The sequence below is a fragment of the Tupaia chinensis genome, unplaced genomic scaffold (genome assembly GCF_000334495.1).
Source record: "Tupaia chinensis unplaced genomic scaffold, TupChi_1.0 Scaffold000239_1, whole genome shotgun sequence".
In the NCBI taxonomy this organism is placed as follows: Eukaryota; Metazoa; Chordata; class Mammalia; order Scandentia; family Tupaiidae; genus Tupaia; species Tupaia belangeri.
The window spans coordinates 550,827-568,019 of NW_006159717.1; the positions used below are offsets into that span (position 1 = coordinate 550,827).

The 17,193-nt window shown below is 43.2% G+C and overlaps 1 protein-coding gene across 1 annotated transcript in view; it reads left to right on the forward strand.

Annotated features, from left to right (window-relative positions):
- Positions 1–17,193, forward strand: part of CLSPN (claspin) — a 44,264-nt gene that overhangs the window by 9,212 nt on the left and 17,859 nt on the right. The window contains exons 5-9 of the mRNA XM_014587879.2: positions 2,136–2,213; positions 2,495–2,567; positions 4,673–4,781; positions 4,951–5,525; positions 12,567–12,758. Of these exons, the coding sequence (XP_014443365.1) occupies positions 2,136–2,213; positions 2,495–2,567; positions 4,673–4,781; positions 4,951–5,525; positions 12,567–12,758 (1,027 nt within the window). The remainder of the gene's footprint in view (positions 1–2,135; positions 2,214–2,494; positions 2,568–4,672; positions 4,782–4,950; positions 5,526–12,566; positions 12,759–17,193) is intronic.

Consider the following 17,193-nt stretch of genomic DNA (forward strand, 5'->3'; position numbering starts at 1 on the left):
AACCCAGTGTTCTTAACTCCCATGTCTTAACCACCATGCCACCTGCCGGCCCCCTACCCAATTATTTTTTTTTTAAACAATGAATTATTATATATAGCTTTACTTACTTATTGAAATTTGACCAGAGAGGGACAGAGAGAGAGAGTGAGCAAGCAAGTGAGAAAGCAAGCCACCAGGTCCAGGACTCGACCTGCAGTCAGCCACGTGGGAGCCCTTAACCACCACGTCACCTGCTGACCCTTCCACCCAGTGTGTTTTGTTTTTTTTTTTTAATAAAGAATTATTTTATATAGTTTTATTTATTTATTTTAATTTGACCAGAGATGGACAGAGAGAGAGAGAAAGTGAGAAAGCAAGCCACCAGGTATGGGACTCGTAGTCGGCCATGTGGGATCCAGTGCCCTTAACTACCATACTTCATGCTGGCCCTGACCTACCCAATGTGTTTTTGAGCCATGGGTCTGGGACAGTTGCAGAATTGGTCATGAGGGATCTAGCACCTTTTTTTTTTTTTTGGAGAGGTTTTTGCTATAGGGAGCATGCACTTGCCAGGAAGACAGAGAGAGACAGAAAGCGAGAAATCACCCCCCCAGAGGGGATGACCACACCGCAATCCCTTCTCCATTCTCCTCCCAGGCTCTTGGGTATGCACACACATGCGGTCAGCGTGAGTTTAAGCCACCAGGTCTGGGACTCAAACTGTGGTCAACTACATGGGAGTCCAGCAACATAGCCATTACGCCAACTGCTGGTCCCAGGGATCTAGCACCTTAACCACCACACCACCTTCTGACCCCTTTTTTTTTTGTAAAGATATTTTGCCATAGGGTGCGTATGCTGGCCAGAGAGACAGAGACAGAGAGAAGGAAAGTGAGAAATCACCACCCAGGGGGATGGCCATGCTACAATCCTTTCTTCATTCTCCTCAGGATTTGGGGTACACGGGCACATTCACCCAGGGTGATTTCCAAGCCACTGTGTCCAGGACTGGAACTGTGGTTGGCCATGTGGGAGTCGAGTGCCTTAACCACTATGCCACCTGCTGGCCCCTCTTTTTTTTTTGAAGAGAGATTTTTTGCTGTAGGGCACAGGAGCTGCTCGATAGAGACAGAGAGACAGTGAGAAATCACCCCCCAGGTAGGATGGCCACACCACAATCCCTTCTCCACTATCCTCTTGGGATTATGGGCATTCATGCACACACACCCAGCGTGAGGGTTTGTTTGTTTGTTTGTTTGTTTGTTTGTTTTTTTGAGAGGTTTTTTCGCTATAGAGCATGTGCGCTTGCCAGATAGACAGAGAGAGACATAGGAAACCACCCCCCAGAGTGGATGGTCACGCCGCAATCCCTTCTCCTCCATTCTCCTCTCGGGATCTTGGGCACACATGTACACATGCCTGGGTGAGTTTTAAGCCACCAGGTCAACACATGAACCGCGGTCGACTACATGGGAGTCCAGCAACATAGCCATTATGCTAACTGCTGGTTCCTGCGTGAGTTTTTTTTTTTAAGTCACTGGGTCAGAAATTACAGTTGACTACTTGGGAGTCTAGTTAAGTAACCATTATGCTATCTGCTGGTCCAGCTCCTCTTTTATTAATTTTTTAAATAATTTTTAATAATTATATATTTATTATTATTTTTGATTTGACCAGAGAGAGACAGAGATGAAGGAAGAAAGAAAGTCATCAAGTCTGGAACTAAAACAGCAGTTGGCCATGTGGGAGTCTAGCACCTTAACCACTGTGCCACCTGTAAGCCCTCTTTTTTTATTTATTTATTTTATTTGTAAAGCAGTCTCTTGCTATCTTGTAATCATCCTGCCTCAGCCTCTGAATAACTGGAACTATTGACATATGCCACCACATTTGGCTTTTAAGGGCGACCGAGAATCAAATCGAGATTTCCCAAGTCAGCCTCAGCCTATTGAGTAGTAGTGTCAGGACCAGGACTCAAACTGCTTTGGTCATGTGGGAATCTGGTGCCTCATCCACCAGGCCACCTGCTGACCCCTACTGATTTATTACTAATGTAGCATAAAAGAATGTTGGAGTATAAAAATATTCTTCAATAAAAAGTATCCTATCTCTAGAGTTTACTTATTTCCTAATAACCAACTTACAATCTTTTTTAGAAAAAGGAACCATCTTTGGAGAGCAGAGTTTGTTCATTTGAAGAAGAGAGTGAGTTATCAAATGGCATCATGAGGAAGGTGAGGTGGAGCCCTTTACGGTAGTCACATTGATCTCTTAGCGCAGGAGACTGTAGGTTTCTCAGGGATAAATATTTTATCTTGCCTACCATATTTCCCAGATAACCAACATGTTACTTCGTACATAATAGGAATACAAATATGATTGGATTTAATTAATTCTCTGAGACTTGCAAATAAATGAGCTCTTTGAGTTTATTTTGTATGGAGTTTATTAGCGCTTACTATTCACTATCTTTCTAGATAATGCCATTAATGTCTCACTTTTTGTTTTCTTTCAGGAAAGAAAGGCAGCCAAATTAAGTAAGGAAGCACTGAAAAAACTCCACAGTGAGACTCAGCGCCTTGTTCGAGGTGATTGAAATCAGTACTGGAAATTCTGAGTCAGATCACAGTATTTATTTGTAAACTGAAGTTGGGGTTTTTTTTATTATTTAAGCACTCCTAATGTGAATTCAGATTAAGATATCAAGTTTAGAATTGATCTTGGAGAATGACCATTGTTCTAAAGCCCTCAGAACATGAGTATAAACAGAAAATTTCCAGAACTATAGTAGATTTGTAGAGGAAGTTTTCTAATGATTTTTTTATGAACTAATTGCATCAAGATCCCTTTGAAAGGTTTATGCATATATAAAATGTTAGTCCCCAAATGATTCTGATTCTATAAGTTTGAAATGGATTCAAGAATCTGTATTTCTCTTTTTTTTCTGTTCTTTTGACTTCTATCTAATTTATTTTATGCTGAATATATTCCCATGCCATAAGTTTTTGTTTCTTCAGTTTCTTCTGGGATATCTTTTTCTTCTGTGCAGCCTCCTCTTCTGGTTTAGGAATAGTTTGCTCCTTTTCATAGGATTGTCTCGATGCGACGGGGAGCTCATGTGTGGTTTAATCCGACACGAGCTCTGTGAGTATGACGGCACGTCTAGGATGCCTGGTTCACCTGAACATACTCAGTGACCAGAGAATCTACGTGTAAACCTTAAGTTCTTAAGTTCAGCATTACTGTCTATTTTTAAAGGCGTGCAGCAAATATTCAGCACTCTTTCAATCACCCACTGTTTGGTTTGGGCACATCTACCAAGTGACATCTTTCAGATACTTGGTGGCTTTTTGGATACACATATCCTTAATGGCTTGGGCGATTTCATGGTTTTTTGTTTTTTGGGTTTTTTTTTTTTTTGAAGAATTATTGGGACCAGCAGTTGGCATAATGGCTATGTCTCTGGATTCCTATGTAGTCAGCCGCGGTTTGAATCCTGGAACCAGTGGCTTACACTCACGCACAGGCGCATTTGTGTGTGTGCCCAAGATCCTGAGAGGAGAATGGAGGAGAAGGGATTGCAGCGTGGCCATCCCTCCTGGGGGGTGATTTGTCGCTTTCTGTCTCTCTGTCTCTCTCTCTTTCTGGCAAGCGCATGCACCCTATAGCAAAAACCTCTCCAAAAAAAAGAAGGGAATAAAAAGAATTATTTATTTATTCATTAATTTATTTTAATTTGACCAGATACACAGAGAGAGAGAAGGGGAAAGTGAGAAAGCAAGCCACCAGGTCCAGAACTCAAACCATGGTCAGCCATGTGGGTATGTCCAGCGCTTTAAGCACCACACCACCTGCTGGCCTCCTATGGGTGTTCTTAAAGTGAACACAGAGATTTGAACCTCTTGGTTTGCATAACTTTGTGGGGTTCTCTGAATCAAGTGAATGGCAAGCCATTTTCAAAAATCACCTTAGGCCACTTACAAGAAGAGCTCTTTTCTTTATTTTTAATTTGACAGAGGGCATGTGCACGTGCTGGAATAGGAGAAGGTGAGAGAGGGAAGTGAGAAAGCACCGTTCATGGGGCATGGTCATGCCGCAATTTCTTCTCCATTTCTCCCTGCACTCAGAGTGTTTTTCAAGCTGCCAAGTCTGGGACTTGAACCATGCCGGTGACCATGTGGAATCCAGCCACCTTAACCACCAAGCTACAGGCTGGCTCTGATTTGTATTTCTAAAAAACTTGGGGCCAGCCATGGCCTGGTGGTTAAGGTGCTAGATTTCAGCCAGTGTTCAAGTCTCAGACCCAGTGGCTAGAAAATCATATAGGCATGTGTGTGCACACACCCAAAATCCCAAGAGGAACCTGGAAGAGAAGAAATTGAGGTGTGGTCATCCCCTGGAGGATGATTTCTCATTTTCCCTCTCTCTGGTGAGCACACACACACACCCTATGGCAAAAACCTAAAAAAAAAAAAAAAAAAGTTTCCCAAGTCTCGGGGATCTCACAGCTAGATCTAAAAGCTGCTGGTCTTCAAAGAGTTCTGTGCACTATAACCTAGCTCTTTACTTAACAAGGGCGGGACTGTTTTCTCTTTCTGGCATCAGGTTTGGTTATACTGTTTGGGTACTGAATATCAAGGGACGTTGCAGAATATACACTACATGTATTTGCTTGTTTTGTTCCATTTTGTAGAGTCTGCACTTAATCTTCCATATCACATGCCTGAGAATAAAACCATTCATGATTTCTTCAAACGTAAACCCCGGCCCGCTTGCCAGGGAAATGCCATGTCACTGCTGAAGTAAGAACCCTCTTTTCTTGTGATTATAATTTTTGTGAACGTTTGATTTTGTAGCAAACATCTGGTTAAAGAGTTCAGATTCCTTAGTCCCTTAAAACGAACTTAAGTGATTTATTATGTGCTAAGAGATGAGACTGTTTTTCAACTCCAGCTCCTTTCCGTTTCCTAGGTCATCCAAGTATCAGTCAAGCCATTACAAAGAAAGAGAGACTGCAAATGCGACTGAAACGAATAGTGACCACCATAATAAAGGTTGTGAGCAGACCATAGGCACAGAACGTGAAGTGGAAATTAACGCAGTCCCTGTGGTTTCCACAGAACCCCCGACCATTACTGGATTAGATGAGTCTTGCAATAAAGATTTGGTGAGAAGTGAAGTGCCAGAAGTTCAGGAGAAACAGAAGCAGAGCGATGCTAGACTTTCACCTGAGGACACCTCAGTGTCCCAACAGGAATTCAGCTTCCTAAGGAACAAGGACAGTGAGGACTCTCAGGCTGGAGGGCTTGTGGCATCTGAAACTCATGCTCTGGAGAGAGAAGAAGGCCTGAAAAAAACAGAAGAAATAGTTGCCAAAGTGGAAGAGCCCAGGCAGCAGCCGGAACCAGCAGCTGTGCCAGCAGCAAAAGCGAGGAGGTTCACTCTGGACAGACTTAAGGAGCTGGGAATAGACGTTTCCGTTAAACCCCGGCTGGGTGCCGATGAAGATTCCTTTGTGATACTTGAAGAATCTGAAACCAACAAAGGTAACCCTTTAAATTGTGGGGAGCCCCCTGGAGTGATTTATCCTGGCAGCTTTTGCTTATTTGCCAGTGAGGACAACAGGGAACCAAGGAGAAACCAGTAAGCCCACAGGACCTTATCTTACAGAGGTACCAGACGTGGGCAGAGTCCCATGTCAATAAAGCTGGCAGGGCTCCAGAATGATTTAAACCTTGTTTAAAAGGGAAGCCTGTTGGGAACCAGCAGTTAATGTAATGGCTATGTCGCTGGACTCCCACATAGTCGACCGTGGTTCGCGTCCCAGACCCGGTGGCTTAAAACTCATGCTGGGCGCGTGTGTGTGCGTGCCCAAGATCCTGAGAGGAGAATGGAGGAGAAGGGATTGTGGTGTGGGCATCCCCCTGGGGGGTGATTTCTCGCTTTCTGTCTCTATGTCTCTCTCTGTCTGACTGGCGAGCGCACATGCCCTATAGCGAAAAACCTCTCCAAAAAAAAAAAAGGGAAGCCTGTTGATAGTTCATATACAAAGGGGCACATTGCTGTTCTGTTATGTACTAAGGAGTTTATTTCTGCCTTTCCAACCTGAAATTCTGAGTTTTCCTATGATTCTGTGTCAAATCTTATTAAGATGTTCATAAAAACATCATTCAATTTTCCCAGCAAAAGAGAAACATTTCAATTCACTTGAATTGTTTGCAAAACTGAATTTCTCTTTTTTCATTCACTCAACAAATATGACGGTGTCTGCTCTGCAGGGTGCTGTAGGGCATACCGAGATCAGTCTGACATTTATTCTACAGCTAAGATGCTTACACTCTAGTGGAGAAGGTAGTAAGTATGCAAATGGGAGAAAGCAGTGATGTTCCACACTGAACACAGGTCACTGATAATTGGGGAAAGTTAAAATGAGGAAAAGGGAAAACTTCTTATCTAAAAGAAACATTCAGAATAAAGCGCTCTGGGATTCACTGCCCCTGAGTGATTAAAGAAGGGCTTGAAGGGTAGATGGATGGAATCACTTGTTCGCTGCCTTCCCTTCACACTCTGAGTAGGAATCTCTTGTCTTGTTCGCTGCTCTAGCTCTCACTGAGCAACACATTGTAGGCATTTCTGTTTCTTGAATGGAAGAATGATCCTTCAACTCTGAAAGTACTAGCATGTTGAGTAAATGCCCTGACTCTTTGCTAGGTTGGTGCTCCTTCTGTGTTGAGGCAGTATGATATGGTGGTTAACAAATTAGACTCTGTAACACCACTGGGATTTTAAATATGGATAGCATAAAGCACCCAAATAGTGGTTGCTGCTGTTTCTCTGTTCATGGTAGAGCATGTGCACATGCATCTGAGAAAGAGAGCCGAGTACCTTCCACGAGCTCCTATTACACCATAATCTGCCGCCTCCGAGTCCTCCGGTCTATAGTAGTTTAGGTACTTGGTGCCTTTGCCCAGCGTGTTTTTCAAGCTTACTGGGCTGGGAATTTGGCCACAGTCACCCTGCATAGTCCAGTCACTGTGGGATCTGCTTCCTTCTGCTTCTTTTGAGCAGAGCATTACCATTTTGCTACAGAGTAACCAGGTTGCTGCTTCTAAGTGAAGTTGTTTACAGCAAGACTGTCTTTAATTTAGTAGCTTATTATTGTTGGCTGGTGCAATGTCAGTTGCTGTAGCTTGCAGTTAAAACATGCTCAGGTTCGCTGGTGGTGTGGTAGTTAAGGTGGCTGGAGGCTGGATCCCACGTGGCCGACTGCATGGCTTGAAAAACACACCTGATGCATATGTGTGCATGCCCAAAATACCAGAAAGAAAATGGAGGAAAAGGGATTGTGGCATGAACATGCCACTGGGGGTGTTTTTTCACTTTGTCTCTTTCTGACAAGTGCATGCCCCCTCTAGCAAATTAAAAAAAAAAAAAAAAAAAAAAAAAAAACAGTGAGTCTTTGTTGACTGATGGATGGACTTTGTGGAGGTGAAGAGAACATCCTTGGAAGAGACAGAAAGCTCCCCGTGGTGCTTATTGGGAGGACGTGAACATCTATTGGGAGGAGGGGTTTAGAATTACCTAGTAGAACTATCTTACCTCTATTAGCAAGAAGCATGAGAATGAGCTGGTGTGCGGAGTATTGTGGGGAAGTTTCCTCGTCTTGGACTAGAACTTATCTAGACAGTCCCAGACTGAGAGGGTGAGAGGAAACATTTCTGAGTACCTACCATATGAGATACTGCTAAGCTTCGGTATATGGGACTAGAAGTTGTCTGAACAGTCTTCAAATGAAAAAAGAAAAGATGTTTTCTGAGTACTTAGTATATTAAATGTTGGCAGATTAGTCATTAACTATCTCTCTTAGTTCTCATAACACTAGTTCATAGGCTATTGGGAAAGTCATAACAGATTTTTCTCTTTTAGAGAGTTTTTGCTATAGGGTGCATGTAAAAATCGCCAAATAGAGACAGAGAGACAGAAAGGGAGAAATCACACACACACACCCCGGGGGGGCCGGGGGGGCTGGCCATCCTGCAGTTACTTCTCCATTCTCCTGGGATTTTGGGCATGCATGCCCATGCACCCAGCATGAATTTTAAGCCACTGGGTCTGGGACTTGAACCACGGTCAAGTGGAATTCCAGAGGTGTTAACATTACACCATCTGCTGGTCCCAATGACAGATTTTTCTATGCAAAAAAATGTGTCATAACTTTTCTAATGACCCAATATTTTACAAAATGAAGTGGCTGAGGCTCAGAAAAGTTTGGTAATTTGACCTAGCATAGTGCCTGGCACATGGTAGGCACTTATTTTTAACTTAAAACATGTTTTTCTTTAGAAATAATTGACATCAGGGACCAGCAGATGGCATGATGGTTATGTTGCTGGACTTCCATGTAATTAACCACGGTTTGAATCCCATACTCAACCAGCAGATGGCACATCGGGTGTGTGTGCGTGCATGCCCAAGATCCCGAGAGGAGAATGGAGGAGAAGGGATTGCAGCATGGCCATCCCCCCTGGGGGGTGATTTCTCTCTTTCTGTCTCTCTGTCTCTCTCTTTCTGGCGAGCGCACATGCCCTATAGCAAAAACCTCTCTCCCCCACAAAAAGAAAAAGAAAAGAAAAAAATAAATAATTGACATGAAAATTGGGTTTCCAGACAGCCCCTACTCCATGATATACATGAAGTTGGGATCAACATTGATTCATTCATGCAATAAAGTTTTATTTAGCATTTTGCTGGGTGCTAAATATGTAAGACAAAGTCCCAGCTTGCAAGGAAGTTAGTGTTGGGGTGATAGGTGGACAGACTGCGCGGAATGTATGTGCTGTGGCCAAGGTAGGCACTAGTGGATGGTTCATTTCAGCCTACAAGAAGGGCATCTTACTTGGACCGGAGAGTAAAGGAAACTTTTGAAAGGAGCTGAGACCAGAAAGCCTAGTAGGAGATGCCAAAGTAGAGGAGTGAGGGAAGGCTTTCTGGGTGGAGAGGACAGAACCATAAAAGACACAGAGAAAACTGCAAGGGGATTGTTGACCAGAGCCCATGTCATGTAGGGCTTTTAGGCCATGCCAGGAACTTGGATGTGACATCAGCCTTTTTTAGTAGAGGACTGCTGAAAGGTTCTGGGCAAGGAAGACGACACAGTTGTATATTCGTTTCAGGAAGTTCAAACTGGTGGCTGCTATGGATGCATTGGAAGAAATTAAGAGTAAAAGCAAAGAAAGTGCTGGCTCATAGGCCAGTGGTTAAAGGAGTTAGATCCCATATGGCTGGCGATGCAGTGTGAGTCCCAGACCTGGCGACTTGAGAAACACGCCAGACGTACATGCATGCATTCCCAGAATCCCAATAGGATGGAGAAGTGGAGGGAGAGACTGGCATGACCATGTCACCAGGGAGTACTTTTTCCTTTCGCTCTCTCTGTCTCTGACCAGCACACACATACCTCTGGCAAATTAAAAAGAAAAAGAAAACTAAAAGCAATGGGAGCATCTGTTACTTTTTCTCTTTTTTTAAAGTTTTTTTGCTAAAGGTCACATGTGCTCACCAGAGAGACAGAGACCAAGAGGGAAAGTGAGAAATCACTCCCCAGGAAGGGTGGCCACGCAACAGTCCCTTCTCCATTCTCCTGGGATTTTGAGAACGCACACGCATGAATTGTGTGATTTTCAAGCCACCAGGTCTGGGACTCAAACCCGGTTGGCCAAATGGAAGTCCAGCAACGTAACCACTACACCATCGGCAGGCCCTACATTTGTTTCTCTACCCCATATAGAATAAGATTTCCACGAGGAAAATGCATGTAGATTTAAACTGATGTCAGCATATATCACTCCTGTTCTTTGCAATAGCTGGGGGAAAATCCCTGCCTCTATTTCCTCTACTTCCGGACTAAGAGCAGTGGGAATGAGACCAGTTTCTAGATCCGAGCTATTCTTAGAGACTTAAGCTGAGTCAGACACTTGTCACTCACAAGGGAGATGAGAGGTGCTAGGAAAAGAATGGTGGAGGGAGAGGAGCTTGAATGAGGGTTTTAGGATGAGCCGTGTGATGGTTGAGTAATTAACAGAGGGCCAAGAAAGCGGGTGCTCCAGCGGGTTGGGGAATGGAGACCTTTGAGGATCCTGGCTTTCTCCAGTTATACATCAGTGAGCGCACTGCTTGCCCCTTAATTTAGGTCCCAGGTAATCTTCCTACTCAACGCTTGTTTTTTTTTTTTCAGAGAGGTTTTCGCTATAGGGCACTTGTGCTTGCCAGACAGAGAGGGACATAGAGACAGAAAGCGAGAAATCACCCCCAGGGGGGATGGTCACACTGCAGTCCCTTCTCCTCCATTCTCCTCTCGGGATCTTGGGCACGCACGCACACATGCCCGACGTGAGTTTTAAGCCACCAGGTCTAGGACGCAAACCGCGGTCAACTACGTGGGAGTCCAGCGACATAGCCATTATGCTAACTGCTTGTTCTCCCTACTCAACACTTTTTAAAATGCTCTTGGTACCAGTCATGATCTGCCTGTTTCTGTTTCCTTTTCACTGGCACCACCCGTTGCTTCTAAGACTGAACTATTGATTGCAATGTAAACATGGCAACTTTTGGACTGCGTTTTGGCTGCTAATATTAAAGCCTCAGAATAAAATTATTTTCTTCTCTTTTTTTCCCCTTTTCTACTAGTATCCTTTAAGAAAGGAAAAAACACATCTAGATGCTAATAATCACAAAATTATTAAAGCATGATTTGACCACACTTTAGAAAATTAATCAAACTTAGTGTAACTTAGAGATTTTATCATAGAAGAGAAGCCTTTGTGAAAATGCCCATTGCCCCTCAACCCTGAAAGAACTTATCTCTTTTTCTGTGTTTTAATTTGCTGTAAGGTGCGTGCACTCACCAGAGAGAGAGAGAGAGAAAGCACTCTGCAGGGTGTGGTCACGCCACAGTCCCTTCTCTTCCAGTCTCCTCAGGATTTGGGGCACGCATGCACACTTACCTGGCACAGTTGGCCACGTGGGGGTCTAACCATCTTAATGACCAGGCCACTGGCTGGCCTAGGAGCTTTCTCTTTCCTGCTTTTTAACTGCCAGCTCCTGCACAACAGACTCCACTGTGGTATGAAGTGTTAAGCAGAGTGGGCAGAGGATGGTTCCAGGTGGCAGCGGGCTGAAGGAGATAGAGGGGCTTCTACGCCATTGTCAGGGGGAGGAAGGGGAAGGCTCTGTTGCTTTGGCCCCCTGAACTTACTGTTGCCAATATGTATAATTCCCCGTTTGTACAGAAGATGGTGTGTGGTATAGAAGCTTCCTGTAAGTAGAATTTCCTTTTTGATTATACCAATTATGTTATATAACAGTTTCATCAAAAAACTTTTTCCAGTCTTGCCACTCAGTTCCATCACTGACTGGATTGTCATTCTCTTTTTCTTTTTAATTGGCCTTACCCATATTTAGTAAGATTGCCAATAGTGAAATGTTTAAAGTAGGAAGTTTTTTAAAAAGACTGAAACCTGTGAAAAATTAAGCCCTTGAAGAGTCGAGAATTTTTTTTTTTTACTGGTTTAATGCATTTTTTTAAAGAAATACACATATTTAGAAACTTCAGTTTTAAATTTGTATCTTAAAAATTCTGGTTTTGGGGAACAGCAATTGGTGTAATGACTATGTCGCTGGACTCCCATGTAGTCGATCATGGTTCGAGTCCCAGACCCGGTGGCTTAAACTCACGCTGGGCATATGTGCATATGTGCCCAATATCCCAAGAGGAGAATGGAGGAGAAGGGAATGCGGCGTGGCCATCTCTCCTAAGGGGTGATTACTTGCTTTCTGTCTCTGTCTCTCTCTGTCTTTCTGGTAAGCACATGCCCTATAGCAAAAACCTCTCAAAAAAAAAAAAAGTCTGATTTTAAAAGATCAGGAAGGGGACCAGCAGTTGGCGTAATGGCTATGTCGCTGGACTCCCACGTAGTCGACCGCGGTTTGTGTCCCAGACCCAGTGGCTTAAAACTCACGCTGGGTGGTGTGCGTGCGTGCCCAAGATCCCAAGAGGAAAATGGAGGAGAAGGGATTGTGGCGTGGCCATCCCCCCTGGGGGGTGATTTCTCGCTTTCTGTCTGTCTGGCGAGTGCACGTGCCCTATAGCAAAAAAAAAAAAAACTCTGAAAAAATAAAAATGATCAAGGAAAAAGAGTTGCAGCAGTTCATTAGTTTGGGTTAAGGTGCATGAATTTGATGCAGGTGTTAATAGTAAAGGGATTTTTCTTTGTGTGCTGTTTTCCCTTGGCTTGTAATTCATAACTGGAATCTTTTTTTTTCTAAAGAATTATTTTATATATTTATACACACACACACACACACACATATATTTATCTATCTTTTAATTTATTTAAATTTGACCAGAGAGGGACAGTGAGAGAGAAAGAAAGTGAGAAAGCAAGCCACCAGGTCCAGGACTCGAACCACAGTCAGCCATGTGGGAGTCCAGCACCCTTAACCACCACACCGCCTGCCGCCCCCATAACTGGGATCTTCACAGACCATGAACTTGGCAAACTGACAGACCAGTTGTTGTTTGGGTTTAGAACTGGAAGCCTTGAAGCAGCGTTTCTGGAAGCACGCTAACCCAGCAGTCAAGCCCAGGGCTGGTCAGAAGCTGAACGTGAACGTCATAGTGAAAGACACCGGCAGTGATGGAAAGGAAGAGCTGAAGGCAGACGTGGTACCTGTCACTTTGGCAGCAGAGAACCTGGAGGGAGCAAGCCACACAAAGCCAGGTATTTGTCTGCAGGAGGGTTTTGTTTATGCTCTCCTGGCAGGTCTTTATAGCTTTTGGAAAACTCTGTAGTGAAAAACTATGGGATCTTTTTCCTTGGCGACTTTGGAAATTGGACGGCAGAAGATTGGCATGATTCACATCTAGAGGTGTAGAATGGCAAAGATGGCTTTTTTTTTTTTTTGGAGAGGTTTTTGCTATAGGGTGCGTGCACTCCCCAGAAAGACAGAGACAGAAAGCGAGCAATCACCCCCCAGGGGGATGGCCACCCCATAGTCCCTACTGTTCCATTCTCCTCTCAGGATTCTGGACACGCACACACATGTGCCTGGCATGGAGTTTAAGCCACTGGATCCAGAACTTGAACCGTGGTCGACTACATGGGAGTTCAGTGACATAGCCATTACGCTAACTGCTGGTCCCAGAAGATGGCTTTTTTTATTTTCCAGTTTGCTATAGGGTGCATGTACTCTCTAGAGAGAGAGGGGGAAAGTAAGAAATCACTCCCTGGGAAAGATGGCCACGCTACAATCCCTTCTCTTCCATTCTCTTCTTGAGATTCCAGGTACGTGTGCACATGCGTCCAGTGGGGTTTTCAAGCCTTCGGGTCCAAAACTCAAACTGTGCAGCTGGCCATGTGGGATCCAGTCACCTTAACCTCCATGCTGCTTGCTGGCCTGGCTTTTTTGTTAAAATAGCATTTGTCTTATTATTATTATTTTTTTAATTATTTAACTTACTTATTTAGTTAGTTAGTGGTTTTTAATTTGACCAGAGAGGGACAGAGTGAGAAAGAGAGGGAAAGTGAAAGCAAGCCTCCAGGTCCGGGACTTGAACCACAGTCGACCATATGGGAGTCTAGTGCCCTTCACCACCTTGCTATCTGCCAACCCCCATTTGTCTTGTTATAAAAAATAATATTTATCATAGAAAATACAATGGTCTACCCTTATTATCCACAGGAGATACATTCCAAGACCCCAGTGAGTGCCTGAAAGCATGGCTAGAATTGAACCCTGTATATGTTGTTTCTTCCTATGCATATGTCTGTGATAAAATGTGTAGCTTTGGTATAGTTAGAGATACCTGTAGTAAAATAGAACAGTGATAGCAACCTAGCCTAATAAAAGTTGCCAATGGTCTCTGCTGTATAGTATAGTGTATCTTATACTGTACTCACCTATTTCAGATCGTGATTGAGTGTGGGTTCCTGAAATCCTGGAATGTAAAATCTGTCCCTCGAGGGAGGCTACTGTAGTAGGATAAGCAAAACATGTAGTCCTTCACTGTTCTATTTTACTACAGGTATCTCTAACTATACCAAAGCTGTAACTCATCTGTTGTGTATCTTTATTTAACTCTTTTTTTTTTTTGAAGAGATTTTCACTATAGGGCTCATGTGCTTGCCAGACAGACAGAGAGAGACAGAGAAACAGAAAGCAAGAAATCACCCCCTGGGGGGATGGTCACGCCGCAATCCCTTTTCCTCCATTCTCCTCTTGGGATCTTGGGCATGCACACACACGCGCCCAGCGTGAGTTTTAAGCCACCGGGTCTGGGACGCGAACCGCGGTCAACTACGTGGGAGTCCAGCGACATAGCCATTACACTAACTGCTGGTTCCCTTTATTTAACTCTCTTTACACGTATATATGCATATTTTTTGACCAATAATGCAGTCATACCATACATTCTTCTTTGTGATCTACCTTTTTATTTATTTATTTGAGAGAGATTTTTGCTATAGGACACATGTGTTCACCAGAGAGACAGAGAGAAAGCAAGATATCACCCTCCAAGGAGGATGGTCACGCTGCAGTCCCTTCTCTCCGAATTTTAGCCACACACACATGCCTGGCATGAGTTTTAAGCTGCTGAGTCTAGGACTCAAACTATGATCGACTGTGTAGGAGTCCAGCAATGTGACCATTATGCCATCTGCTGGTCCCATAATCTACCTTTTTAATAATATGTTAAGGGCAGGTTTGTTGTTCTCATCTCTACCTTGAAAATACAAGTAATATGTCATGTGGAAAAAAATTTTAAAGCACAGGACCAGAAGATGGTGTATTGGTTACGTCTTTGTACTCTCACATGGGCGACTGCGGTTCAACTCCTGGACTTGGAAGCTTGAAACTAACACTGGCCGTGTGTGCACGTGTGCCCCAAATCCCAAGATGAGAATAAAGGAGAAAGGATCGTGGCATGACCATCCCTCTTGGGGGGTGAATTCTCACTTTCTATCTCTCCGTCTCTCCAGCAAGTGCATGTGCCCTGATGCAAAAATCTCTCTCTTAATTATAACACTAAAAATATGTATAAAATGAAAAATTAGTCGTCCCAAAGGTAATGTATCAATTTCTTGTTTGTCCTCCTAGGAGAGTTTTTCTGCATGCACTGTTTTGTGTGTCTGCGTCACGTTGAACTTGGTTCTTCCAGGCACTACTCTAGGTGTTTTATCTCTTTACACACTATCTCATTTAATCCTCACAACCCCATGAGATAAAGAACATTTGTATTCTTCTTTTATATACAACGAATGAAGGTGCAGAGCACTTAAACTACTAGCTCAAGTTTGCCTAGCTAGTAAATCCAGCAGCTTAATCCAGATCACCTAACTGCAAAACCTAGATATGTAGGTTTTAAGGCCTTTTACTTTTTTTTTTATTATTATTATTTAAAGTTTGCTAGAGAGTATGTGAGAGAGACAAAGAGAGAGAAGTGAGAAGTCAACTCCAGAGGGCATAGCCACGCCACAATCACTTTTCCTCCACTCTCTTGGAATTTGGGGCACGCATGCACATGTGCCTGGTGTATTTTCCAAGCCTCTGGGTCTAGGACTTGAACTGAGCAGTTGACCATGTGGAATCCAGCCACCTTACCTACCATTTAGAGACTTTTTAAAAAATGGCTGCGTAATAGTCCAGTAAATGAATACATCATGATTTGTTCAACCATATTCCTATCAAAGGACATCTTGTTTACTCTAGCTTTTGGTTATTGCATGTAATACTGAATCCTATACCAGATATATATTGGGATATAGGGATACAAAATTCCTTAGCAGTAGTGGGACCAGGCGATGGTATAAAGGACTCTCACATAATCAACCGTGGGTCAAGTCCTGGACCTGGCAGCTTAAAGCTCACTGGGCATGCGCACATGAGTGTGTGCCCAAAATCCCGAGAGGTCAAGTCCTGGACCTGGCAGCTTAAAGCTCACACTGGGCATGTGCACATGAGTGTGTGCCCAAAATTCCGAGAGAATGGAGAAGAGGTTACAGTGTGGCCATCTCTCCTGGGGGATGATTTCTCCCTTTCTGTCTCTCCAGTGAGCGCACATGCTCTATAACCAAAAATCTCTCTAAAGAAAAAAAAATTTTAACAGTAGAATTATGGAGTCAAATTTTGATATATCCTTTTCTCCGCCCCCAAATTTTGGTATATATCATCTAGTTGTCGTTCAGAGTGGTTGTAGCAGTTTATACTCTGAATCACAGCATATAAGAGTTTGCTTCCTTTTATTGATAATGGATATTATCAAACTCTCTATTTTTGCCAAAGGAATAATGCCAAAAATCATTTTGTTTTTGATTTGTATCTATTTAGAAGTGAGGTTAAGCAATATTTTCATGTTTTTTTTTTTTTTTTAAGAATTATTTATTTATTGGGATTGGCAAGTGGAGTGGTAGTTGGGCATCAGACTTCCACATGGTGGCTGCGGTTCGAGTCTTGAACCTGGCGGCTTGCCTTCTCTCTCTCTCTCTTACTCTCTCCTTCTCTGGTCAAATTAAAAATAAATAATTTTTAAAAATTATCTTATTTATTTAATTTTATTTGTTGTAGTTGTTATTTTTAAATTTGACCAGAGAAAGAGAGAAAGGGAAAGTGAGAAAGCAAGCCACCAGGTCCGGGACTCGAACTGTAGTTGGGCTTGTGGAAGTCCAGTGCCTTAACCACCATGCCACCTGCCAGCCCCCAAGCATTATTTTTAATTTGATTATTAACAATATATGTTCTGGGGCTGGCAAGTGGCTTGGTGGTTAAAGGTGCTGGATCCTACATGGCCAACCATAGTTCAAGTCTTGACCTTGGCAACTTCTTTTCTCACTTTCTTTCTCTCTCTGTCTCTCTCTGTCTCTCTCTGGTCAAATTGGAAAATAATAATAAATAAAGTTTAAATATTCTTTAAAAAACAAACCAAAAATGTTCTACCAGTTTATATCTTTTGTCTATTGTGCTCTTTAGTTGTTTCTCTCTCCTTTTTATTCAAGAATTATTTTATTTAGGGACCAGCAATTAGCGTAATGGCTATGTCGCTGGACTCCCATGTAGTCGACCTCGGTTTGCATCCCAGACCCAGTGGCTTAAAACTCACGCCGGGCACATGTGTGTGCGTGCCCAAGATCCCGAGAGGAGAATGGAGGAGAAGGGATT